The sequence below is a fragment of the Chionomys nivalis genome, chromosome 17, assembly GCF_950005125.1.
Source record: "Chionomys nivalis chromosome 17, mChiNiv1.1, whole genome shotgun sequence".
NCBI classification, from domain to species: Eukaryota; Metazoa; Chordata; class Mammalia; order Rodentia; family Cricetidae; genus Chionomys; species Chionomys nivalis.
The window spans coordinates 29,751,166-29,778,133 of NC_080102.1; the positions used below are offsets into that span (position 1 = coordinate 29,751,166).

Genomic DNA, 26,968 nt, shown 5'->3' on the forward strand with positions numbered 1-26,968 from the left:
GTTTCAGCTTTCAGGCAATTCTAGTGGATTTCCAGGGTTTCGACTTTCACTGATAGGCTTGTAACACTAGCCCTGGCCCCACTCCCAAAGGGAACACTTGGAGAACAGGCTAGATTATGTTTTCCTGTGGTGCTGGATTAGGAACCTAAAGCAGAGGCTATGGATTGCATTTAAAAAAAAAAATGCCTGGGGAAGAGTGGCGCTGCAGCCCTTGGGCCACATTTTTGGCTCCAGTGATGTAAGCACTGTGAGAAGAATTAGGAATCATCTTCTCTGTGCTAACACCATTTAATTAAGAGCCACATGATGCCATCTGTAATTGAAGGGGTAAAACAACAGCAACACAGAGTTCAAACTCATCAAATGTAAGCTGGCTCTTCACTCCCAGTGTGCACCAGGCATTACTGGGGACTGGTACACGTAAAGATGTCAAGAACAGATCCTCACTTTCTTAAATTTTACACTTAGGAAAGGGAAAACAAGCTACTCATAACACCCCTAACTTTCTCCAGTATCCTACAGCCTGAGTGAAATAATCATGACTAAGTGAGTCTTGTCATCTCTCTCATACCCATCCCCTGTTTTTCTTCTTCATCAATTATCGTCATTAGTCTAGGGCAGGCTCATCTTCCTAACATCAGAGCCATCCTGCTCCTGCTTGGTTAGGCCCTCTGAGATGCTAACTCCCCTCATCCTTCAAATGACAGTCTGATACAGTTTTGCTTCATGATGGCCTCTCTCTGCCAAGGGATTGGATTACCCTTCCTGCATCCCTCCCTGGTATCGTACATGTCTGTTTTGCTGACTTTTCAGGTCTCTAGGCTTAATTTTACCTAATACGTGTATTTGCCTCTCTCTTTAGGTGGTAAACACCTAGGAAGTCACGGGCACAATCTTTTCATTGTAACGTTTCCACACATAATGTCATAACGAATATAATAACGATGAACTGAATGTTGGTTCCCAAAAGACATCTTATTAATCAGTTTAGTGGTGGAACTATAGAAATAATAATAGGTTATGAAACTATGGCTAAATACAGTAGTGTCAATCTACCAAAGTGGTTTGAGGACTTGAGGCCTCTTCCACTTTCAAGCCTGGGCCTGCAAACAGGGCCAAAACTCATAGCTATGGAATGCATAGGCCCTATGGGAGAATCTACTAACACCAGGTTTTTTTTTTTTTTTTTTTGGTGTTTTTGTTTTTCTTTTTTTTTTCTACGTGGCCATGTTGTCAAACTACCTTATAAATATTTATATTTAAACCCATATATTTGTTTTTCTCCTAACTTTGATCAGAAGTGCTTTTTTAGTATTATTGGGTAATGGTTGATGCAGAGATGTACTGCTGTTCAAAGTTCTAAGAACAAGCAACTGTGAGTTCTCAATTGTTGGTGGGACATCTGTGTCAATCAGTCCTCCCCCCAGTGTTCAGGAAACATCTGGAAAGAAGGGAGAAAGAAACATAAGACCTGATGCACTGTGGGAATTACTGTGAATTCTGTATTCTGCTGTATTCTGGATATGGCATGGCTGTAACAAAACACAAACTCACAGCACCTATGGCACCTGCACAAGATCTTCCAGGATCATGCTTATTAAAATTTCAGCATTGGGGACAGGGGATATTCTGATTTCCTACTCCTATAGGAAACTATTGGCAGTTGATGGTTTCTGTGAGAGAGTCACTATTTCTCAATAGTTTGGTTGGTTCTTCATGTCCCAATGGATGACTTCATGCTCATTTATTTGTAGGCAGCACTTATTAGATTCAGTGGGTTAAACATATACAAACTTAAGAAAGAAAAAAGGAAGGAAGGAAGGAAGGAAGGAAGGAAGGAAGGAAGGAAGGAAGGAAGGAAGGATGAATTTGGAAAAGTGATGGGATAGCAAGGTCCTGTGGGAAGTTGGAAGGAAGGGTAATGAAAGGAGACTGATGTTGGAGTCCACATATGATCAAGACACACTGTATACATATATGAAATTTTCAAAGAACAAAAAAAATATAAAAAAAGTTTACATAGCATTGGTTAGAACACTAGCTTTAAGAAAAAATGAAAACCACTGTCAGTTATTAAAATTTATATACTGTTGGTTAATAGACTAGTTTTAAGAGAAAATGACAGCCAATACCAGCCATTAAAAATTGGTTTGAGGAATATATTTGAGCTGGAACTTGCCTAGCCCAGAATTTTTTTGAGATAGATATAGACATCAGAGGAGCAAGAATGTTCTGAGAACCAAGAAAAAGTTTAAGATTAAATTATTCAAGATTTGAGAACTTGGTGAAGAAGTAAAAGCAAAAGGAACAGAGGGTTCTCAACAGGAAAGCAGAATGGTCACAATAACCCTGGGGTTTGTCTCTTCCTAAGTGGTATTACAGACAGACTGGAAACAAGAGAACAAACCACATCTTAAAGACACTGGCTACCATGCTGGCTCACTGCATGTAGTTTTTACTATAATTTTCAGCTTTCCATGGTGAGAAGGCTAGCTATTATAGGTTATAAGATATTGACTTTTTTTTATTTTGTTTTTAATCAGCACACAAAGTTATAAATTTTATTTTGGAATTTTCACATATATTCATGCCAATATACTTCTTTCTTCTTATCCACCCTCCACTTCCCTCCCCTACCACTAGCCTGTTCCTGCTTGATGTGGACTTCCTCTCTACAGCTGGTCCTCTTTCTACTTCAGTGTAACATCTGTTCCAATACAGTCTCTCACTCTCCTCCTGCTTTAACTCTTCCTCCATATGTTTTGGAGGCTCCATATGTTTTGAGTTTGTTTGTTTGTTAGCATGTGTAGGAATGTCTTGTCTACATAAATGTCTGTTAACCACATGTATGTCTTGTGTCCACTGGGGCCAGAAGAGGGAATTGGATTCCCTGAATTTGGAATTACAGGCAGTTGTTAGCCACCATGTGGGTGCTAGGAATCAAAACTGAGTCTTCTGAAAGATCGGGCACTATTTTTTACTGAGCCATTTCTCCAGTGCACACCATATAATAGTTCATGTGTTGCTATCCTTTGAGAATTCATACATTTATAAGATGTACTCTGATTATTTTCACTCTCCCTCCTCTCCTTTCTCATCTGTCTTTCACTCCTGCCAAACCTGTTCTCATCAGCAATCCTCATCCTGTTTCATGCCTTTTCTTTTGTCTTGTTTTGTTTGTTTAATGAAAGAAACAAGGAAGTGTGCTCAGCTATGTTCACAGCAGCATTATGTGTCATAGCCAGAAACTGGAAACAACCTGGAGGCCCCTCAGCAGAAGAATGGATAAATATAGTCTGGTACATTTATACAATGGAGTACTACTCAGTGGGGGGAAAAAAACAATGACATCTTGGAATTTGAAGGCAAATGAATGGATCTAAAAACAAAAAAAAAAAACATATTGAGTGAGGTAACCTAGACCCGGAAAGAAAAATATAATATGTATTTGCTCATAAGTAATTTTTAGACATGAAACAAAGAAAAGCAAGCCTTCAGTCCCACAACCCCAGAGAACCTAGACAACAAAGAAGACCCTAAGAGAAACATACACAGATTTATATAGGAAGGAGAAGAAAACAAGATATCCTGAGTAAATTGGGAGTGTGGGGTTCATGGGAGAGGGTAGAAGAGGAGAGAGAAGAAAGTGAAGGGAGCGGAGAAAAATGTATAGCTCAATTAAAAAACAACAACAACAACAACAACAAAAAACCACCCAAAAGTTCTTTAGGCTCATAGATGGCAGAGTATGGCTTCAAATACCGTTCTGGTTTCCAAATTCCAGGTTCCAGGGGCTGGAGAGATGGCTCAGCGGTTAAGAGCACTGACTGTTCTTCCTGAGGACCCGGGTTCAAATCCCAGCACCCACATGGCAGCTCACAACTGTCTGAAAATCCACTTCCAGGGGATCTGACACCTTCATACCAATGTGCATAAAATAAAGCTAAATAAACCAAATTCCAGGTCCCCAGTAGACTATGTCTGCCTTTTGTTAGCACAAGTCTTAGTGTTGAACGTGGGTGTGACACCTTGTGATATTTGTTGACTATGGTAAAGATATGTTCCCCTTTGAGAATTTGCCTCAGCCAATATAGACTTTGGATAAATGCAAGTTGAGTGTTTGCTCAAAGCAAACATCATCAGAAGACATCCTGCTTCCTGGAGCTAGAAAAGCCATCCTCAAATATTAATGTGCTAGAAGCCAGTAGCTCTGTTAGCAGGGAAAATTCTCATGCAACCTTCTGCACTTCTGCTCTCTCCACCATCTTCCAGCTCTTACACTGTTTCTTCTCCTCTTCCTTGATATTTCCTGAGTCTTAGGAAAGGGGAGTTGATATAGATGTTTGATAAATAGCTAAACACTCACTGTTACTTATTCTTTGCATCTTGAACAGGAATGAGCGCCTACATTAACCACTACCCACTACAAAATGAAGTTTCTCTGAACAAAGTTGGGAGCAGCAGTTCTATTAATATAAATATAAATATTTGGATGGCAGTTTGACAATATGACAATTTATACAAACAATATAATATCAATAAGACGTCCCTTTGGGTCTATGACTTTCCTAGCCAATGGTTTTCACCTGTTTTTATAGCACCAGGTATGAGTCTCCTCCTGTAGACCAGGTCTGAAATTCAACCAAGAAAGTGAGTAGTTACCCTCATACAATTTTGACTCTGTTGTACCATTTGGAAATTTTTGCAAGACCCGTTAGTATTGAAAGATGCAGAGTCTAGATCTGAAAAAGACCACTGACGCCTTTTCTTATCTAGCAACCTGGATAGCATCTTCCAGCATAATGAAAAGTAACCAATGAGGCGAGTTTCATAGTGAGCTCTAGACTGAGTTGTCTGTCTTGCAACAAAACATGCAGTGCTTTAGTATCACAGCAATATCAGTTAATTTTGATGGGAAAACAAAAACTGCAACAGCCTACATTGCCCATTTTCTTATTCTTCCACTTTGAAGTAGGAATGTTCAGCGTGCCTATCCTTTAACTCTATCTGACCAGCTTGAAATAATTAAGACTTTGAGATTTTTAGTGGTAGAACGAATACTTTTCATACTCACACACACATACACACTACACACACACACACACACACACACGCACACACACCTTACCTTTGGTGGTGAAGGAGAACTTGGATATGTCTACCTGCCCCCTCCATTCCTCCCACTCCATTCCTTCCCTACTCCTCTCTCTCCCCATCCTCCTCTAAACCACATCTCTATCTATAATATATATTATATGTAATATATATAATCCCTACATCAATCTATTTATTTTCAGCAGGAAATGGTTGATTTTGCTCCATTGTATACTTCTGTCATGTGCCACTTTGCCACAGTTCCAAGGCATTGAAGCTCACTTATCTTGAACCAAAGCTCCCAAACATGTTAACCAAGACAAAACTTTTCTAATTTGATTTTGTAAATTGTTTAAATGATGGAGCTCTGAGTGGCAGACCCTCCTAGTGACCATACATGCAATATTCATTGAATCATTTCATCATTAAACCTTGCATTCTCTAAATCAACCACTTTTTAGCAACCATTGCTGTTATTCTTACTGACACCAGAAATCCATTAATTTCTTTTATAGGAGGTACCCTAGGGCCTCGTCTTGCGTACCAGACTTGGGATGCAGCCATCTATCTTCTATGAAGTTTTTCTGCAAGTGTGGCTCCTTTGGGATTCACACTAAAAACATTCTCAAATATTGAGCCTCAGGGATCATGCCTATCAGAAACTCTCCTAAGAAATACAGAACTCTGGTTGGCATCATGCCCAGCCCATCTACAGCTCACTGAAGGTAGCAATCCAGGGGGCTGCTGTTCACTACTTTTATTTTATTGCTGATTATACATTATGGATTCTAGAGCTCATTTCTCTAAAAGTGGAATTCATTTTCTTCCAAACCCATGAAGACATATTTACTATTATATATTCTTATATTTTTAATTATAAGCGCAAGACCTAACATATATATAAATAGTGGGGCTAAATGTTAACAGTCCTGGTAACCAAGGTATGATTGCATCAAATGCTGGAGGGTTTCTGTTCAGTTCTGGTGAATAACTAAGAGTATAGTAATAGACTACACTGTTTGGGAACCTCTGCCTTCCCCAGGACCCACAACTCACAGGAATGCATCCCACACTTGCCATTGGGATTTTCTTTTATTATAAGAGTGGACTGAAGGTAGAGGGGATGGGAACATGAGAGATCAGGTTGTGCAGGGTATGGAGGGGGGAGTACTGGAAGAGACTACTGTAAAAGAGGTGCATTTCCGTGTCAGGTGAAAACCTGGTGCATGGGAATCTCCCTGAAATCTTCAAGGATGACCCTATCTAAGAACCCTAGCAATAGTGATGCATAGGCTGAACTGGTTGTCTCCTCTGACCTCATTGGAGACATTTTCTTCACTGAGTCCCCTCTTCTCACAACTTTAGCTTGGGTCAACCTGACATAAATGCAGCCAGCACAAGAAAATTGCTTACCAGAACCTTAAAAAGGTCATAGAAGAGAAGAACTGGTGGATACAAGTATAAATTTGGACAGAAAAAATTACTTCTCAAGTTGGGATAATATTTATAATTTGGGAAAATTACCTGATAACAATTAATTGTACATTCATTTCAAAATAATAGAGAAGGTTTTGAATAATCCCAGCATTGAGAAGTGACAAATACTTGCTGCCAAGGAGGTGACAGTTGTTCTAATTTGATTACACATGTTTAAGTATATAAATATTATCCTGTACCCCAGAGATATTCATACTTTTGGATAAAATGGGTAATAGTGAGTTTGTGTGACTCCAATTCTCACATCTAGATGCCTATGATAGACAGGGAGCCATAGGCAGAAGAACCAATAACCTCCTATCCAATGGCCACAGACCTTAGAGCATGTCTTTCTGAGGCTAGGCAAGCCTAGGCCAGTAGAAATGAGTGGCCCCCAAAAGTTAAGCCAAGCCCACATTGTTTAACCCCAGAACGATGGTATAAGTTGAATGTTCTCATACAAAGCCACAATGGGTTTGTTGCTGTTGCTTCTGCAAAGTGGTTGGTGTCCTGGACATCCTCTGGCTCTGTGGACGTTAGCATAGAAATCCCACTGCTAGGAGACTTGGTTTTCTCGTCAGTAATGTGGGGAAAGGGGCTTCAGCCATTGTGAATGGGTAGCACTGGTCCGTGAGCCATCTCTTTATGTACATAACTGCTTAACTTTTTAATTATTCAGTAGCCCCGGAGTGAAACTTGTCATAAGGATTCATAGACATTTTGCATTTAAAATGCTAAGTTCAGATTACGTTTTCAAAATAATGACATCAATTATATTTTAGTTATGATTAAAAACAGTGTCCAGTTTTTAAAGATCTGGTCATGAGTTTTATACCGTATGTTTGTGGGAGATAACTCCAGAAAATACTACAAATAGCATTCATTTTTACCAAAACACTGTCAAGCCTCACTTCCCACAACTCAAAATAGAGTGAAAAGACCACCAGAGAAGGGAGTTGCAGAAGAAAATGAGGGTGAACAAATAAATTAGCTTTTAGTCAATACATATTTTACTCTCAGATGAACTAATAGTTGGAATTTTCCATGGTCAGGAAAATAATGAAAATTATCCATTAATCCCAAATATCTTCTCACCTGACCCCACACACAGATACATTTGGATATAAACACACACACACACACACAATGAGAGAGAGAAAGAGAGAGAGATTGAAGTGTACTCACCCTCTCTGAAAGAGATCCACATTATAGAATTTATGTAGCTCTACAGAAAACTCAACTGTTCCTTGTACTTCAGACATGATCTTTTCGGTTCATTACCTGAAAAACAAAGGAATAAATAAACTGATTAAGATGACTTCAGCCAAACATAGCCTGGTATCAACACTAGGAACTTAGCAATGCTTAGATGGACAAGAACATGTGGCTGACAGGATCAGTAGAGCACTGTGTGTCTCCTTCATGGTGTGTTCAAAGGTTTTTCTAATAGGGAAAAAAAAAAAACAGAAATACACAGTGCCTTCCTGAATGCCATGTGGTTAGCACCTGTTATGGCTGGAACTGAGTCCTGGTCCAGGCCCTTTCACCTGCCCATGACATGGAAGCCACATACCCCCAGTTACCACCAGGAGGTCACCTGCTTTCTCACAGGAAACCTTAGGCGACTCTGTGCTCTTTCATCAGTGGGTGTGGACTGGTAACTGCATCAGGGTTGGATAACTGAGGAAAGGATGAAGTGAGCATGCTCCGCTAATCATTTTGTACACACCCTGGCATGTAGCAAATTCTCAATAAACGCTAGCCAGCACTGATAACGCATACCGATCGCTGAATATCACTCTATCACCAGTACTGAAGATATTGAGGACGCAGGTGCCTGAGGTGGCAGCAGAACGCATGGGTGCTGTGACAGGCAGAAGCTAACCTAATTTGACAGATTGATGCAAAAGGTGATAAGAATGTTGGGCAAGACACCTGGAATTAAATAAAATTACAACTGTCCACATCTGATACTGGAATCAAACCAAGAAGAACCCCCCAGGCAGACTGAATTTTTGAGTATGTAAGACCAACTAGATGTGAGATATTTGAAAGAAAAAAAAGTAAACCAGTAGAACACCTGTTACATTCTTAGTATTGCATACAGTATTTTACATACTATCTGGCTTTGACAACAATGACTTTATATAATAAAGACTCTTATGTTATTTTTTAAGATAAAGAAAAATGATGAAGGAAATTCTTTCTTGCAACCCAAAACCAAAGTATTGTATCTTTTGGCAAGTCTCCTCATTATTCAAAGGCTCAGTTTGCCATAATGTGTCATGGAGACAATGTACCTGTGCTTTTATTGGTATCTGGTATGACCTATGGGAGAAAGAGCAAGAGAGAGAGAGAGAGAGAGAGAGAGAGAGGAAAAGATAAAAGCAGAGGACACATAGTCTTTCATGGCTGGCACAGGTGATGGACTTGTGGGTCTTCTATGAAGGCCTCACTCTCTTTCTCTCTTTCTCTCCCTGGTTCAGAGCCCAATGCCCAGGGTCTTACTGGGCCAGCTCCCAAGGATAGTAGTACACCACTCAGGATTAAATAAGCTTTCATGCTGTGTCTCTGTACTGGCAAGGGCTCCCTCCCAGGAAACATTTCTGAAAATGTAGAATACTGTGTACCAAATGAGAATGCTGCATAACCTTATAACCAATCTATATTAAACCTGAAAGAATTCTCAGACCAAAAACAAAAAACCATGAAACTCCTAGCCTACACTTTGTGCTGGGCAGTACAGAGTAAGCTAAAATCCTGTCCAACACAATAGAATCAGCTGGTGTCAGAAGCCACCCTCTTAACACCGATCTCAAGATGTGTCCAGGAAAGGCCAGATAGCTCTCTCTATGACTCACTTATCATACTGAAAGCATCACTGCGCTCTCCCCTTTCCCTTATCACCTCGCAGGCTCAATGATCACAAACCTGCAGTTCTGGCTCAGCCATCTGATCTTTTGATTGTGGATGCCAGGCTCTAATTACCCTGCTGTCTCTATGATCCCTGGGGCTGGATAAGTAGAGGGTAGGGAGTGGGCAGAGAAGGAAAGGGAGAAGTAGGAGAGGGAGAGAGAATGGCAATGCCAATTGATGTTAAATGAGGCAAAAAAGTTTACACATTCGGCTTCACACAAACACTGCTAAGATTCTGGGGTCAGTGATGACCCAGGATCCCAAAGACATTGCCTTTCCAGCTCCAGAGCTTACACACAGGTTTTCTGGGAGAATGAAACTCTATGAAATAAATATTTAGAAGAAAAAATATTTAATATATGGATATATGGAGAATGTGATATATCATTTTCTCCATGGAGAGTGCAAGTTACCATCCTATGATCAAAAACATCTTAATAAAGTCAGAGTCCTGGAATTTGTAAACACAAACACAGGGGCCTTTCTCTTTTTAATGTAATATGATAAATTATAACTAATACATGGCACTAAGTGAAGATGCTAAGCACAAATTTTAAAATATTCATTTTAAATGTCCACTTCGATTTTTCAAGGAACTAACTGCACAATATAGAATTCATGCTCAACAAATCAAAATTATCTCCCTTGGTCCCAACCTTCTCCCCAGATCTTTCTATTTGAAAATTAATGAGGATCTTAAACTGGTGGCTTTTCAACTTGATCCTCAAACTCACAGCTTCAGTGATGAAAGCAACTTTGAGTCCTAACCTAGATCTACCGAGGGAGGATTCATTCAAAGGTTCTTCCATCCTCCCGGAATTCTGACACATATACTCATTTGAAAACCACTGCCCCGGATGCTAAGGTTGGAGCTGACTAGACCATTATGAGCTAACCGTCCATTATGAGTCACGTAATATTGAATGATGGCTGAACTTTCTGTTCCCTGGTTTTCACAAGATTTATTCAGACTACTGAGATCATTTGCCATGTAAGGCATCCTTTGTGGCTGGTAGGGATAAAGAATATTAAAGGTTTAATACAGTATTGTGTACACTGTAAAATATACACATAACAACACTTGGCAGCTAAAAGGCACACGTCCAACACAATCCTCTTCACCTACACCCAGTATTCACCAATCACACAATGTATGCAAACATATACATACCTACACATGACATGATATATCCATGATACTGACAAGATACCCACAAACAGTATACACACTAATTATTAAACACCCACAACACACCCACTCACACTCAACATACACATAAAAGACACCCATAGCAAAACACCCAAATCACTATACATATACTCACCTTGTATACATCACAGCATCTCTGTGATGCCTGCTGCAACCAATGCCTCCCATGACTCATGGCTCCAGACATTCTTTTGTATTTGATTCTAGCATGCTCATTTCTACAGCTATATTTCCTGGGAGCTACATCCTCAAGTACTATGATTACAGAGCTTAAAGGAAAAATGTTCCCTCAAAATACTCACAGACTGAGAAAGGGAGATCTAGCGACCATTGTTCTTTGACTCTGGGAGCTCAAGGAGAGGGAGGGCAAATTCATGGGGGGGGGGACAGAATTTTTCTAAGGGACTAACCTTTGAGTTAGGGAGACTTTGCCAAGCATTTGTTCAGAGTAATCAATGGCAATCTCTCTTTAAAAGGAGCCAAGAATCATTAGGTCTTTGCCATCTAAGATCACTTTAAGCCAGCATGTTCATCCTTGGCACAAACTTCCACAATATGTGAGGCTCCATGCATGCCCTGTTTCACTTACTGCCTGGTCCTGGCTTGGGTAGTATTGAAAGTCTTCACCTGTGTGGGTCTGTTTGGCCTTACACAGGAAAGTAAAGGAGAGTAAAGGGTCTGGGGATGCCAAGAGGGGGCTGCAGAGAGGTTTCATTGATCAGGAAGAGGGCAGAAGAATACCTAGTCTCTCCAATGCAAATCTCTCCTCGACATTTTGTCCCTGCCCATCCTATAAAAGAACTATCTAGAAACCTAAAGTTAAAAATACAGGTTTGTGGGTGAAACAGCCAGACTTCCTAAACACCAGAAGAGACGGAGTAACATGGTTGGTAGGGTTTGTAGCCATTGAATCTGCTTCTGATGCGAACTGGGTAAAGAAGAAAACTAGGAGCTAAAAGAGGAGCTAGAGACAAGATGAAGGCATCAATTTCCTATTTGTACAACCAAAGAAAGACAAGAAAGTGTCTGCAGAATATTAAGTCTTTCTCTTTGCAAGCCCAAGCTCCTTCCTTTAGAGTTATGCAGACAGCCTAGATTTGTGTACTGTTGTGTAAAAGGCGGCATCTGTGTCTCTGTGGTTGAGGGGACATGGGAGGCATGTGAATGTGCATGCATGAGCATGTGTGTGTGTAGTGTGTATGTGTGTGTGTCTGTCGGCCTGTCTGTCTTAGGTTTGTATATAAGTAACCTAGGATTTATACACCTATTTTATCATTTGATTCAACTTGTAAGCCTCAGTCTTCTTCTCCATATAAACAATCCACCTCATAGGAAAGAGAAGGTTGACAAAGTTATGTTCATCTAAGACTCCTCAAAACACTAAGTTTAAGTGTTTATCTGATGAGTGCTTCATCTGAGCTTTCGTTTGATGTAAGTCTTCAGATTTCATTGATCCCTCTTGTGCCTGTAATTTCCTTCTAGTTTTCTGTCATCATTATCCAGAAGGGTATAGTCAAAGGTTTTGAAAACTGAGCAACACTGGGAGAGGGTGGAAGAATGAGTTCACTTTTTTCCACAACTGTGGCCAGCAGCTCCCTCCTTGAGAAATAGGTCCAGGCGAATATTCTACCCTTGGATCAGCGGTATCTGAAGGATTCCTAAATTATGTAAGATTGCCACTGCCTACCTAGGTATCATGGGATCAACTGGACATTGATCTTTTATCCATCAAGCATGGTTTTCACTTGTCACCACATTCAGTTCCTCAAATCCAACCCCTTCTCTCCATCTCCAAAGTGCTGCACTGGGAATGTGGTCACCTTCGTCTTCCATGCATTAGCCATGTCTCGTGGGTACCAGCATCTGCTCCAGCCCATTCTCCTGTTAGGGAACCCTCATACTCTCACTACAGTAGTGGGCTTTCTAGAACATAAATCAATTTCCATAACTATGCAGTTGTTTCTCATTGCCCTCAGTGTAACACAAGAGATATTTTAAAGCTATGTATTTCTTATTCTTAAGATGGTGATTTCTACCCTCACTCCCGTGTTGAGTCTGAACTTTAATCTCCCTTCCTCAGCTCTATAATGTGAGGTTTTCTGAGGATCCCATCTTTGTATGGGTTCTGGGAAAGAGACCCCAGCCCAGAAGGGTGGTACTCATTACTAATGATGGTCAAACATTCAAGGGTTTCAGCCACTGCCACCAGATTGCATTCAATCAGCCAAAGACATTGCTGTTTTTATTTTTCTTCAACACAATTTGCAGGACTTCAAAGCTCTGTCATGTAATCCACTCCAAAACAACTAGATTGCTTTAGCTTAGAGGTTGTGGGGCCCCTAGAGAAGAGATGTCCGTGTTCATTAAATGTTCATGATTATTTGAACATTTACAATATGAGTAAAATGTCTAATTAGTGGTTTATATTTTTCAATGATGTTTTAAAATGCCCTCAGTTACCTTCTTGGTAAATCTGACTTAAAAATAAATACGTATAGTTTTTTTTTAAGTATTATAATTCCAGCACCTAACATATACTACCTGAGGAAAACTTCTTTAACGGGCAAGCTTTCCATTGAAGTATGGTTTTTACCCAAAATTTCAATATTTGTGCAGCCTTTGATACTTTAAACTAACTCAAAAAGTATGTTGACCTTTACATACATTTACTTTGTCAAAAGGGCGCATGGCATTAGTGTGATGAAAAGACAGTGCCTGGGAAAAGAGAGGTGGGCAAACATCTCTCATCCTGCATGGAAGGTTGAGAACACGGGAGGTCACTCAAGGACAACGTAGCAATGCAATGGAGAGCCACAGACTCGGACTCGGAACACTGTGTCAGCACAATCTGACTTCACTCAGCCACAAGATAAATGACAAAGGTGGTTCCCTGACACCTGCTTCTGCGCTGCATGCAGAGATGGACCCAGAATCTGAAAATTCTGCACTTCTGAGCATCCTGTACTAACCAGCACACCATGGAGAAACTGTTCCCAGACATCTTTGCACTTTATGAAAAGACTGTTCTGAGCAATACTTTGCTGCAACCCATGCAGAGATGGTAACAAGCAATCCGTGTCTCCACTCCATACAGAGATGGTTTGCAGCCATCCACCGCTGAAACCTATGCTCTTCTATCTCCTCAGGACTCCAAGCAGTCCCTCTAATGAAATGTTCTATCACAACTTGCCAGATGCCGTGGCTACTGTGAAAGAATCTGCTCCATGCCCAGAAAAATGATCTCATTAAGAATGAAAATGACCAACACGGTTTGTTGAAGAGACGGAATTTTATTCAGCATGCACTTTTGCCTTCTTAGAAAAAGAAAAAAAAAGGTGTCTGTAGATGTGTGGAGTTATGCTCAGATCTTCAATTCTATGCTATTGATCAACATGTCTGTTTTAATGCCAGTTTCATAATGTTTTTATTACTATAGCTCTGTAATACAACTTTAAATCTGGGGAGGTGATACCTCCAACAATTCTTTTATTATTCAAGTGTGTCTTGGTTATCATGGTTTTGAGCCTCCATGTTCACATCGGATTATGGGTCTACATTGCTCTTTTGAAAAAATTTTTTAGGGTTATCCACAAGCAAACATTACTTGCTCACTGTTGAAAGGCAGATTATATTCAACACATTGAAGGGATGCTCTAGAACTGAGGAAGATACAGATATAGAATGACTGATCAGGGGTCCTTAGGCCATCAGAAAACCCAGATCAGAGAATAAATCAAGTTACAGAAGTATCTAGAAACAGATACCATGACATGGAAATGAGGAGAGAAATGTAGGAGGCATTTTAGTGTTGTCGCTTGTGACCTAAAAAACTAGCTTACCTTGCTTAATCAGTCATTACAGCACTGAAGAATGAACCCTTAGGAGGAGACTGATTTGGAAGCAAGACTCAAGGGGTAGAGGCACCTCTTTGTGACTCGGTTTCTCCCATTACAAGCTGTTTCGTAGCTTGCTGTATAACAAACAGTGGATAAGTGTAAGGAGAAAAGCCTGAAATAGTTTTGCGCAGGAGGGAAATCATTTATTTCCACCAATAAGCTATCTGCAGCTGGCAGGCTTCCTCAGAACTTCCCTGATGTCAGATGCCAAAGAAGTCAGGACCAGGGACTCAGAAGCCCATCTATTAAGCACATTCAGTTGTGGACTAAAGACCTGTATGCTTAAAGACTTTGTGTCATTTGGCACAGAAATCAAAATGTGCTATATATATATATATATATATATATATATATATATATATATATATATATATATATACATACATACATACATACACCTGAACCAATTCAAATAGGAGGATCCAAGTTTGTGTTTCCTAGGGTTTTGTGGACCCTCATCTTGCACAGTACTTTAAATTGCAGTACAAAGATACGCATAATTTTACAGTTTGGTCATAAGATAGTGGTTCACAAACTGAAGCTAAAGCTTTGAAGAAGCAAAGCTAAGGAAGCCCTGGTGAGAGTTGTCACACCCACAGATCTGGGCACAGAACTTCTCAGCTCATGTGAGATACTCCAGAGACAGGCACTTCTTCATTCTGTAGTAGGTACACCCTTATGACTCTAGATAACAACTAAAACATGTGCACACAGAGGCATCTAAGTGTGTGGGTACACACATACCCAAAGTTTCCCATGAGTGGGCCCCCCACAGAGAACGTGGGTTCATAGTAATTGCAGTGGCTCCAAGTTTGCCAAATCTGACGATCCTATTCTGACCTCACAGGTTACCTCAATCACACTTTAGACTTCCCATCTTTCTTCATCCAAAATCCTACAAGCATATGTATGCAAAATATTATTTAGCTTTCTGGTTTAATTTTTAAAAATTATTACTAATACATGTTTTTCAACAAAAGCACATAATAGCTGCTTAGTAAATAGTATATAATGATAGTATTCAATGAATTAACAATAATTGAGTATACATTATGTAATAATATTTGAGCATAATTAAAGATGAGCTTCAACTTCCAAAGTAATATACTAGATGGATGTATGAAGCCCCAGGAGTACTGATCAGAGGTGAGATCCTCAAAAAAGATTTTAGTATTGTGCGGGATTCAAAGACTAGGACCCTGCACCAGGAGAGGCATGCTGAGAGTCCAGGTCACAGCCAGGGAAGCTGGGTTTGACTTGACTTCACATCTCTCTGAGTCTTAGAAAAGACAGAAGTTTCTTCCCTCTTTCCTGAGGAAACCCAGGTCAGTGAGGTGATAAGACCCACATTCATTAGGGTTGATGGGGTGGTGTGTCTGCAAGCAATGACAGAAATGACCCACACCAGAGATAAAAGGTGACAGACACACCCGCTGGAAGGCACAGATTTGCAGTCTACAGCAGAATATCAGCAGCTGCTGTCTGCCCCAGAAGCTAAAGAGGGGACTCCTGCTTTAGGATCGAGCCTTGAGTCGACGTCCTCTAGGCTTCCTGACAGCTTTGAGAGTCTATGAATATCACACCATCTAATTTTAAGTTTCTGCATTCATTAATGGCTATAAATGTTTCAGAAGCATTTCCTTTGCATAACTGCAGTGCACCCAATTCAAATCACGGGAAGACGTCAGCAGGCCTAGGATCAGTGCTTCTTCGTTTAACCCTTTGAGTTCACCTGCACTACCCAGGCACTAAGGAAGTTAGTGGCCCCTAGGCTCACACTTCTACTTATCCTTATACATGGATGCAAGCACTGTGTTCAGCATTCTTCAGAAATCCTGTCTCTCGGTCTCCAAACCAGAGTCTCAGCATTCTTAGTGAAGAAAGTTTTCAGATCCATGATTTCACTTAGCCACAGAATCAACTAAAAAAGATCAAGAAAACATAACAGTGTCCAGTCTCCCTAACAGGAAGTGTGCAAATGAAGTGAGCTATAGCGGGTACTCAGAACATTAGAGATTTTAGAAAACTCAGGAAAAGGAGAACTCAGCTCCTTTATAAGCTAGTGGTGGCTTAAGAGGTTGGCATGTAGCCATGTGAGAGAAAAGCCATGACTGGAACTTTAATAGCTGGGTCTTCAGAGTGTGGTGGTACATAGGGCTCCACAGACAGACCCACTGTGCCACAGGCCCAGCCCCGCACCAGCGTGCATCTTTTCCAAGAAACACGTGAAGACTTAGAAAAACCAGGAACTTCTGTCATGTTTGTTCATGACCTCAGAGTCAACCTGCAAAAATTCCTCAACATTCTACACTTGAGCACTTTGTGTCCTCAAGATATCACTTTGTTTTTGCCCAAGCTGCCATCGACAGCAAGGTAAGGCTAACTTTCACTTCCCTACTTGATAGGCTATCTATCCCTGCAAACCCTATCCAACTCCCCAAGAATGTCTGTGCACCACCCTCTCCAACACAAGTTTCTTCCTATCCTATACTGTGAAGGCACATCTACATGGAAGCATAGACCCGTTAAAAGAGGACTTCTACCAAATTTACCAGGAATCATGGGAGATAGAGTAGTACTAGGGGTGGGCAAGAGAAGGAATGGAGAACAAAGCAAATGCTCTTGTGAATGAATGAGCCAGTGGACTGTTCTTCGTAATTCCATATTATCCCAGCTCACTTTGAACCTGCATCTTCATAGACTTGAGAGAGATTCAATCCTGGGTTTATTTTGTCCTGTGTATATGTCTGTGAGTAGCAGGGAAGTACATGCTATGTGCCTGAGAGGGCCCGATAGCAACCTGCCTAGAGGAAGGACCCAGGGGCTCCTGGTGTGTGCACTGCAGAGGGGCTCACACTTATTGAATCAACACTTATTGAGGACCTGACCACAAGAAAGCAGGACACATGCTTTCCGGACGAGGTGAGGCAAAGCTGACATTTCAGTTGGGCTCTGCTTGCACCCTGGATTTAATGGTTTTCAATCTCATTTCATTTAGCATCTGTCATTAGCCTTGTAAGAGCACCGTGACTCAGCCTGCATCACTTCATTCCCACGCTGACCACCCATGAGATCCTTGGGCCTTCATTCCAGCCTTCTCACACACTTCCAGGCTGATTCGACTCAAGAGAGAGAATCAAAGGATGGAAATCATTTAGAGGTGATGCTTGGGGATGTATTCTGGAATTTTCTGGGATCCAAACAGATTCCAGAGAGGATTAGTCTTTCATGGACTCGCTGGAGGTGGTGTCAAATGTGCATCAGGCATTCTGTTTCAGGGACACAAATTCCATTTGTCTAGGTGTCCAGGCCTCTCCTGAAGCTTCAGTTGTTGGCTCGCCAGGTATCAAAGCTGAAGGAATTTGGACAAATCCAAACCCAACTCCCTTAAAAGGAAAAGTGCGGCAGCTGTTGGTTTGGAGAACTGCTTGGTCCAGAGGTAGTGACAGTGTGTTGCCAAACTGCCATGACCACAACTCCCAGCTCTTTACTAGTTGTTGGATATGCACAGGCTGGTTTGCTTCTCAGTTTTCTCCTCTGTGTTTGGTGACTGATTACCCTCTCCAGTCAGAACTGTGAGAAAAGACAAATAACTTCCCTCCATAGTACACAGTGTGGCATCTCACAGACAGAAAACACTTGAGGTAGTCATCATTGTTAACATTGTATTTGTGACAAAATACAGCACTTAAAAATAGTGACATAGAAAAGTAATGATCCTCTCAATCAGGGTTAGAAATATTGGCCGCTTAGAGTACATGGAGGGGTTTCATTTTATTCTTCAAATTTTTAAATTATTTTAATTTACTTATAAGTGTATTTTGCCTTAATATATGCTTATGTACCACATGTGTGACAGATGCCTACGGAGGTCAGAAGAGGGAGTCAGATCTCCTGAAACTGAAGTTGCAGGTGGTTGAGAACCACTATGTGGTTACTGGGTACTGAACCTAGGCTGTCCACAAGAGCAGCAAGAGAACTTAACCCTGGAGACAACTCTCCATTGCGTTTTCATTTAACAGTGATTCTTCCCAAATCCTATCTACACCATTATCTTGGCAAGAAGTTACCCTGGGATCATAGAGAGACACATAGATGAATGGGGAAGAGAGAGAGAGAGAGAGAGAGAGAGAGAGAGAGAGAGAGAGAGAATGGGCATCAGTTTGTACTGGACACATCCATCGTGTAAGGGAATGTGTCATGTCACAAGCTGAACCAAGTTAGGTATCTCCTTTAACCCCAACCATTTCTGTACTGTGCTGTCACCAGGCTTCTTAATGCCAGAGAAAGTGGCAGCCTCTTTCAGCTCCAGAATGAATGGTTCTTTAGATGAAGACTCAGAATTCTGGGGCAAAGATATATTCATTACCCACTCTGTTTCTTGAACTCTGACTCACAGTCTTTAAAGGAAGTCAGGCTTTGGTTCAAATCCCAGCTCCAAAATGCATTTTTCTGGTGTGCCACTTACTACTTTTTACTCAGTTTCCCCTGTCTGTAAAATCATGTACATCCATCAGGAAGAAGATCTAGGAGACATTCATGAAGCCTGAACACTCCAGTTTACTTAACCAGTGTCTCCTGCCTGGTCAGAATGCCAAGGCGCTGCACAGAAATGAGTTGTGTAGACACAGTCTCAGTCCTTACCTAGAGAAGCTTCACAGCAGCTGCGGGATGGAATTAACATTCCATCTGCATTTTCTCCAAAGGTTACGTTATTTAGTTATATTCCTTATTTCTATAAATAAGCATTATGGTATTACAATAATGGGTAAAAGGGGAGCAGAGGCAAGAGTTTTTCAAACACCTAGAAATCTAATCTCTAGAACTGGAGAGATGGCTTATTAGTTAAAAGCACTGGCTAAACTTAGAAAGTCCTGTCTTTCAAAGGCACAGAACACTATGCTGCCTAGTTATAAAGGGACTATCAATGAAAGCTTAAGAAAATTGAAGATCACTATGAAGATTTATAAACTTTAGGTCAGAACTTAAGGTAGCTACAGGACTGAAAGTACCTTCTCTGCTTCAAGGCAAGTCCTTAAGGACTTCTTACTCCCTTGGTCATGAACTTCTAGACCCTTACCTTGGCTAGTATGGTCCACAGGTTCTCCTCCTAGCTCTACTGGAGACAATTTCTTCCTAGAAAGATGAGCCTATTCTCAGGCTCCTTACTAGTCAGAAACTGTGCCTGTATGGATGTACCTGAGGCTTTGGACTGAACCTTTCTTGTGCCACTGAGGCTTTCTCCAAGGTGGTTCTCTGGTTTTCTGGTCTTAATCCAAGGCCTTTTTCCCAAAATTTCTGTCTGCTCCTCTGGTATGTCACCTTGATTTATTGTTTTAGGGAATAATTATCATTCTATAGAATTAACTATTTGCTTGGTTTCTATGTCCTGCCGAAAAATTACATTCCTGGAAAAGAGCAATCTTTGCTCTTGAGATGCTGTGTTCCCAGTGGAGAGCATAAGGCTCAGGACAGACACTGTATTTCATAAATGTTAAAAGTGAAAAAGGGAGAATGGACTGAGTTCTAAAAAAACAAAACAAAGCAAAACAAAACAAAAAAAACTCCAGAGAACTCAGATGCTAAGAAGGGCCATGTTCTGAGCTCCCAAGGTCCAGTTGAAAAGAGGAAGGAGTGAGAATATGAGCAAGGAGGTCAAGATCATGAGTGATTCACCCACTGAGACAGCCTGCCTGAGCTAATGGGAGCTCACCAACTCCAACTGGATTGGGAATGAACGAGCATGGGATCAAACTAGTTCCTCTGAATGTGACTGACAGTTGGGGCAGACTGAGGGGCCACCGACAGTGGCACTGGGATTTGTCTCTACTGCATGTACTGGCTTTTTGGAATCCTATTCTCTTTGGATGTATACCTGTTCAACATGGATGTAGTAGGGAAGGCCTTGGACTTGCCACAGGGAGAGTGCCTTGTCCTCTCTTTTCACGCTTTTAGGGAAGGATATCTAAGTGGAGGTGGGCAGCCAGAGCTACTCCAAACGACCCAGGTAGTAACTGTCTTCATGGCTTTCATTGGGATTTCCTTAGCCAGGGGAGAATGAAGATAATGAATATTCCAGAAAACAGCAGTCAAAAGTGGGCAGGGTCCTTGAGATAAGAGCAGAGTTCAGAGGGAAAGAAAATATAAGGTAGGCAGGAAAAAAACTACCAACTTTAAAGATCTTGGTAGCTTCCTTCAGCTGTGAATCAGAACGAACTTAAAGTTGGAAACTTCATACTGATTTAGCTATTAATCATTATAAAATGACAATGATAAACCTATTTTTGGCATGAATTAATCGTGAACTTATGCCTTTTACTTTTTAAAAACAATCTTTAATATATGTCCCCACAAAGGCTCTGTAGACCTCTTTTCTGGGCATGAAGAGATGATGACTCTACTCAATCACTGAGCAAGTATTCACACTGACTAAAAGCCCATGTTGTATCAGCAACTAACGTCAGGATAAGAGATGTAAGGGAGACAACCAGGCCCCAAGAGAGGGAGGTACTAACTATATGAGATGACCAGCATACAGTAGAATGAATGAAAGGTATAAGGGAAGAGAAATATTCAGGAATCCTGTCTCAAGATTGCAAAAGTAGCCCAGTCATTTCATTATCCCTTAAGTGGTTGACAGGATCACATCTCTGTATTTTGGCTAAGAACAAGAGAAGAGGTTCAGGTAATGAAGACTGTGCTTTAAAACTTATTCCAATGCAGAGCACATACCAATCTCATCATCCACATAACCTAACACACAACAGAAATAAGAAACCAAAACTTGAGATTTTTGCTAAAGTTTCCAGGTCTTGGCAGCCAACCAGATGCTACTGGGAAGGTGTCCACTTCTCAGGGCTCCTTCTGCACAATCATCCCAGGGTGAGTCCTTCCAACTCAGCTTTTCACTTAGCCTGTATCTGCTCCTGAGAGGATGGTGCTGTCTTCAGAGATAGTAACTGGGGCTCAGGGAGGCAATGTGCACCCAGAAACAGTACCAGAAAGAAATTGCTAAAGTTGTAAACCACTGTCTCCCAAAGCCCAAACATTTTCCCCAGATCCCCTGATCCTAAACAACACACACAAATACTCCCTGATTTTCTGTGTTCCCCACTTGTAAGTCAGAGGATCTTTTGATATGAAAATTAAATCATAGAATTTCCTAGCTAGAAAATCCTGTTTGCTTCCTATCACACTTTAAATGAATTTGAAGTCCTCTAAAGAGGAAACACAGATAGCCACCACATCCCTGAAAAAGAGTCCCAACATCTTTAGTCATTAGAGAGATGCCAACTCAAACCAAAGTGAATGACACTAATTTACAAAGGGCCAAAGAGTTCAACAAAATCCTCAGCAAAGAAGACACACAGAAGAAAAGACAAAGAGAAGAACAGATCATCCATCAAGTGTGTCATCAAGGAAATACAAAGCAAGACAAAGACACACCACTCACTGCACACCCACCACAATGACCCGAAGTCACAACACCAAAGCACCAAATGCTAGAGAAGAGGTAGAGAGAGATACAGGAACTCTCATCCATCCTTGATAGAAACACAAATAGTGAGGTCACTTTGGAAAAGGGTTTGTGGTTTTATACAAAAATAAACATATTCTTATCACAAGATCCAGCAATTATTTTTCTTGGTAGATACACAAAGGTCAAGAACTATTGTCCTCAAAAAAACCTGCGTGCAGATGGCTCAAGCACAGTGATCATAATTATGCAAAATTGGAAGCAAACGAGATATCCTTCAGTCAGTTGAAAGCTAAATGAACATTCATGTATCCAGATTGTGGGATAGTAGTTAAAGCTACAGAGAAATGAACTCACATCCCATGAAAATTTGTGGGAAAACCTTACATGTCTAGTAGCATGGGTTTATGCTGTATGACTGTGGCTATGGCATTCTGTAAAAGGTGAAATAGTAGAATTTGAAAAAAAAAATCCTCAGTAGTGGTCATGGATTTTGAGATAGCAAGCCATGAACAGATGGAGTATAGCAGATATTTTAGGGGAGCATGACACCAGTATAGGTGGGTGTCAATATATATATCTGCCCAAAACCATTCAGTGTACAGAATCAAAGATGAACCCTAATGTAGACCATGAACTTTATATTATAATGACAATAAACACGTATAATTTAAACACATTGTACCAATATGTGGGCATTATTGATGGTGAAGTAAATTATAGAAGTGTGGAGTTAAATAGGAAATAGAAAAATCTCTATCCCTTCTACTACATTTTTATATATGAATGTAACACTCTTAAAAAGAGCCTGTCAACATACATACATAAAAATGATACAGTAACATGATTTTACACTCACCAGGATAGCTATGTACTTTTGAAAATGAAAAACTAGGTCCCTTGCCCATTGATTGTGGAAGTGTAAAATGAGGCGATCAATGTACAAAGCAGTTTGAAAGCTTCAGTGACATAAACAAGAACTGCTGTGTGACCCAGCAATTCCAAATCTGGTATTTACCAGAGAGAAATGAAAACAGTGGATCAAATAAAACTTCATGTGTGACAGTTCACAAAACTGTTATACACAATAGACAAAGGAGGAAAGAAACTAAGGTTCATCAACTGATGAATTACTAGAACAGACATGGCAGGTATACACAAGAGAATATCATTTTCCTTTGTTCCTCTAATCTCATAATTGTTTACTGCTTGAGAATTTTGAATTTCATACATATATAATGTGTTCTGATTAAATCTACCCCATCCCCTTCCCCTTCAATTCCTTCCCCATCCTTCCCACCACCTTCCCAATTTCATGTCATCCCTTTTTTCAAACCCATGTAGTCCACTTTATGCTGCATGTATCAGGGTCATCTACTGGAGCTTGGGTAGCCTCTCAGGGACAACTCTGCAGAAAACTGACTCTCCCTCTCACTGCAAACATGAGTTGTCAAAAGCTCCTAAGCTACAGGTGGGACTTCATTAGTACCTGCCTCTTCCATGTTTGGACTTTGGCTTGACCTTAAGGAGGCCTTTGTCAGGAAACCATGGTTGCATGGTTTTTTTCTTAGTTAGGATTTCTAGTGCTGTGATTAAACAGCACAATCAAAAGCAACTTGGGGAAGACAAAGTTTATTTTGTCCTGTAGCTTATTAGTCCATCGTCCAGGGAAGTCAGGACAGGAACACAAAGTAGGAACTGATGCAGAGGCCATGAGGAGTCCTGCTTATTGCCTTCATCTCTGTGGTTTGCTCAGTCTGCTTCTTATAGTTCCCAAGACCATCAACCTAGAGATAGTACTTCCCACAGTGAGCTGGGCATTCTCACTCAACCATCAATTAAGAAAATTAAACATAGTATGCCTCACAGGCCAGTCTGGTGGGGACATTTTCTCAATTGAAGCACCCTCTTCCTGAGTGATTCTAGCTTGTGTCAAATTGACATACAACTGACCATTACAGTTTTCTTGACTTTATGTGCAGAATATTATTTAACTACAGAAAGCACGGAGTTTTAAAATATAGATGAACCTTAAAACATGATTCTAAATTAAAGAAACCATACACAATTGGAATTTATGATTCCATTCCTAAGAATATTCAGACAGAGCAAATCTGCACAAAAAGGAAGTACAGTAGAATCTAAAGTCTGGGGAACATTCAGGGCATTGACTGCCAATGAATAGAACATCTCTTTCAGAGGTCTTGGAAGTTTCTTAGAACCAGAAAGTGGTGGTCACTGTGATGATTATGAAAATACCCGAAACTATCGAACTATGTGACTTGGTCACATTTATATTTCCAGTCTTAAAGAAAACAAAAATAAGCCCTTCCTCCTGTCCTACTTTGTAATTTCTCTTCTTAGACAAGTCAGCACTAACCTGTGGGGCACTCAGCCAGGAGTTGCCAGGATGAACATGTACTATATTCACTGTCCATGTCACCTATGTGGGTTGCCATTCATTCCTTTCCTTGCCACAGGTGTACACAGCTAGACTGACCCTTAGTTCACTTGTTTACCAGGGAAGTTGCAAGACCTAACGAAAACCAATCTAATAATGCAAATTTTAGTTCATTAGAAGCAAAATATATTCAATATTCCAGCATGACAATCAAATGTGGATAGGTATGGTTCAGTTTATCTATCCACTCATCATAACTTTATTTTAAGAGCAGAGAGTAGCTGCAGAATAAGTATTTATGGAAAATCCCGTGGATAAATAACAGGTAGCAATATTCTAGTACTCACTAATGAGTAACCAGTCATTTAGTAAACATTCCTGCATGGTTCTACACCATTCTGCCATGTACAGAGACCATGAAGGAGAACACAGAAGAAGATAGGGAAGGAGCATATCTCAGTGATGGGTTCTTTTCCTTTTTCCTTCTTCCCTTCCAAGTTATTGAGAAGGAGACATATAGGGTAGGAGTGTAGGGACATCAGCAAAGCACTTCCCTACCTAAGAGTAATCCTACTCCCAAACTGTGGTCCACCTGCTCACCAGTCCCTCTCTTCTTGTAGCTTAAGAACCAAAGGCTCATTCTTTCTAGGATGGACTCTTATGTCTTGAACCCTAATGGATTGGTGAAATGTCAGATTATCTCACCACTACTGAGAGCATCATTGTCTCTGTGTACCATGATTCTTAGCCTACATAGGAAGACTTTGGAGCCTCCAGGACAAGTCTCCCTCAGTCACCTCCAGCACCCTTTCTCCTAGATCCCCTCCATGTCTCATCTTCTGGCTACCTGCCAGCTACAAAGATCCTGCTGGTCCCAGCTCACTGAAACCACTCTATAACCCAGATCTAACTCCTACTTTCCCAGCTCTGCATACAGTATAAACTGCTCGGATCTAACATCTCAATCACAAGAAAAGATCCTACATTTTTTCTTCAAGTTGAATTCTTTGACCAGCTAACTGTTCCATAAGACTAAGCAGATGAATTGGTAGGATTAATTTTTTATCTATTTCAGGACTGCCAATCATCAGTTTAGTTGTTCCCATTGCAAGTAAAGAACCCACTATCTGACATATACTGGAAACTTTCATCTGAACAGACCAAGTCTGATGTCTGTTAAAAATAAAAATAATAATAATATCCGAATAATAATTATTATTCTGTTTTTCAAGGCAGCAGATTTATATTCTGTTTTGTATCTTATCTATAGTTTGCATTCTGTTTTATATTATTATTTTGTGTTACAAGGCAGCAGGTATTACCATCATTCCATTTTACTGATCTGTAAAAGTGGAGCAGTTTGCTTGAAGGTCATACACTAAATCAGAAGAAAAGGTAGATCGGAGCCTTTTGTGTAGTGATCTCCTCATCTGAATAGAAACATTTTCTTATGAAAGGAGGAGGAAATGAGAGCCAGGAAATAAGCAAATCCCATGAATACTGGAAGCAGAAACTGACAAGCTTCCTTCCCAAGGTTATGGAAACAGTAAACAGCTTCTAGGGCAAGGACGAATTCTCTGACCAGCCCAGTGTCCTGGAGGAGACTCCATGCCCTGCAAGGATCTCTGAGGATGCAGCTTTCTTGGGGCATCACTAATGCTGAGGTGTTTTTTTCTGTGATGTGGTTGCCTGTGAGTTGCCCATGCTCCTGTAAGGAACACCGATCAACTCATTGCTTCTCTGGACTCAACACTGGTTACTACTTTTGTTGGATCTCCATCTGGGGTAAATAGACATTTGTTCCAAGTTTCCCAGAAAAATTGTCTCACAAAACACAGAGCCAGGACAGCCTCAGTATGACCTTGGCTCCCCACTAAGCCAGGAGACATATCCAAGTTAGCACTATAACACCATGCCTTCACACTAACACCTATCCAAGAGGGGCACGGCTGAAATCTAACATTAAATCCTTAATTGAATAAAACATGCAAAGAAAACACCTTGCATGGTGAATGTCACACATTTATTTAAATAAGTCTTGGAACTTAACCATCTCATTTGAATAAGGATTGCCTTTGCAGTCCCGCTCAAAAATCTCCTGGCCCCTAGCCCGGAAGCCCCTCCCATGAGGTTAAGCTCCCTCTCCCTGCTTGCTTCTCCAGACCTGCATTAAGGAACTCTGCAGGCCAGAAGCATAAGTGGCACTTTGCTACCTGTGAAGATATTAACTAATTAGGGTAATTCACACTAAAGTGAGAATGAAGAAAATAACTAAATGGGAAGAAAAAAAGGGGGCAATTAGAGCAGTTGTGAATAAATTGTATGTACCCAATACCTTGGCATTCTTTCTGAGCCATGAGGTGAGCACTACCAAACAGACGCCTGCTACCCTCTCCTTCCCTGAAGTTTTCCTGTGTATCAGAAAGCCTTGCTTCTCCTCTGGGGTATTTGTCATGAATAAATAACATTTTAGAAAGAGACCCAAGTATAAATTCTCT

At 40.7% G+C, this 26,968-nt stretch overlaps 1 protein-coding gene across 2 annotated transcripts in view; it reads right to left on the bottom strand.

The window, feature by feature from the left end:
• The window catches only part of Fam135b (family with sequence similarity 135 member B), a 257,618-nt gene that overhangs the window by 154,139 nt on the left and 76,511 nt on the right, over positions 1–26,968 (bottom strand). For both annotated transcript variants that reach the window (XM_057792049.1, XM_057792048.1), the window contains exon 2: positions 7,756–7,851. In XM_057792049.1, coding sequence (XP_057648032.1) covers positions 7,756–7,832 — 77 coding nt within the window. In that variant the 5' untranslated portion in view covers positions 7,833–7,851. The remainder of the gene's footprint in view (positions 1–7,755; positions 7,852–26,968) is intronic.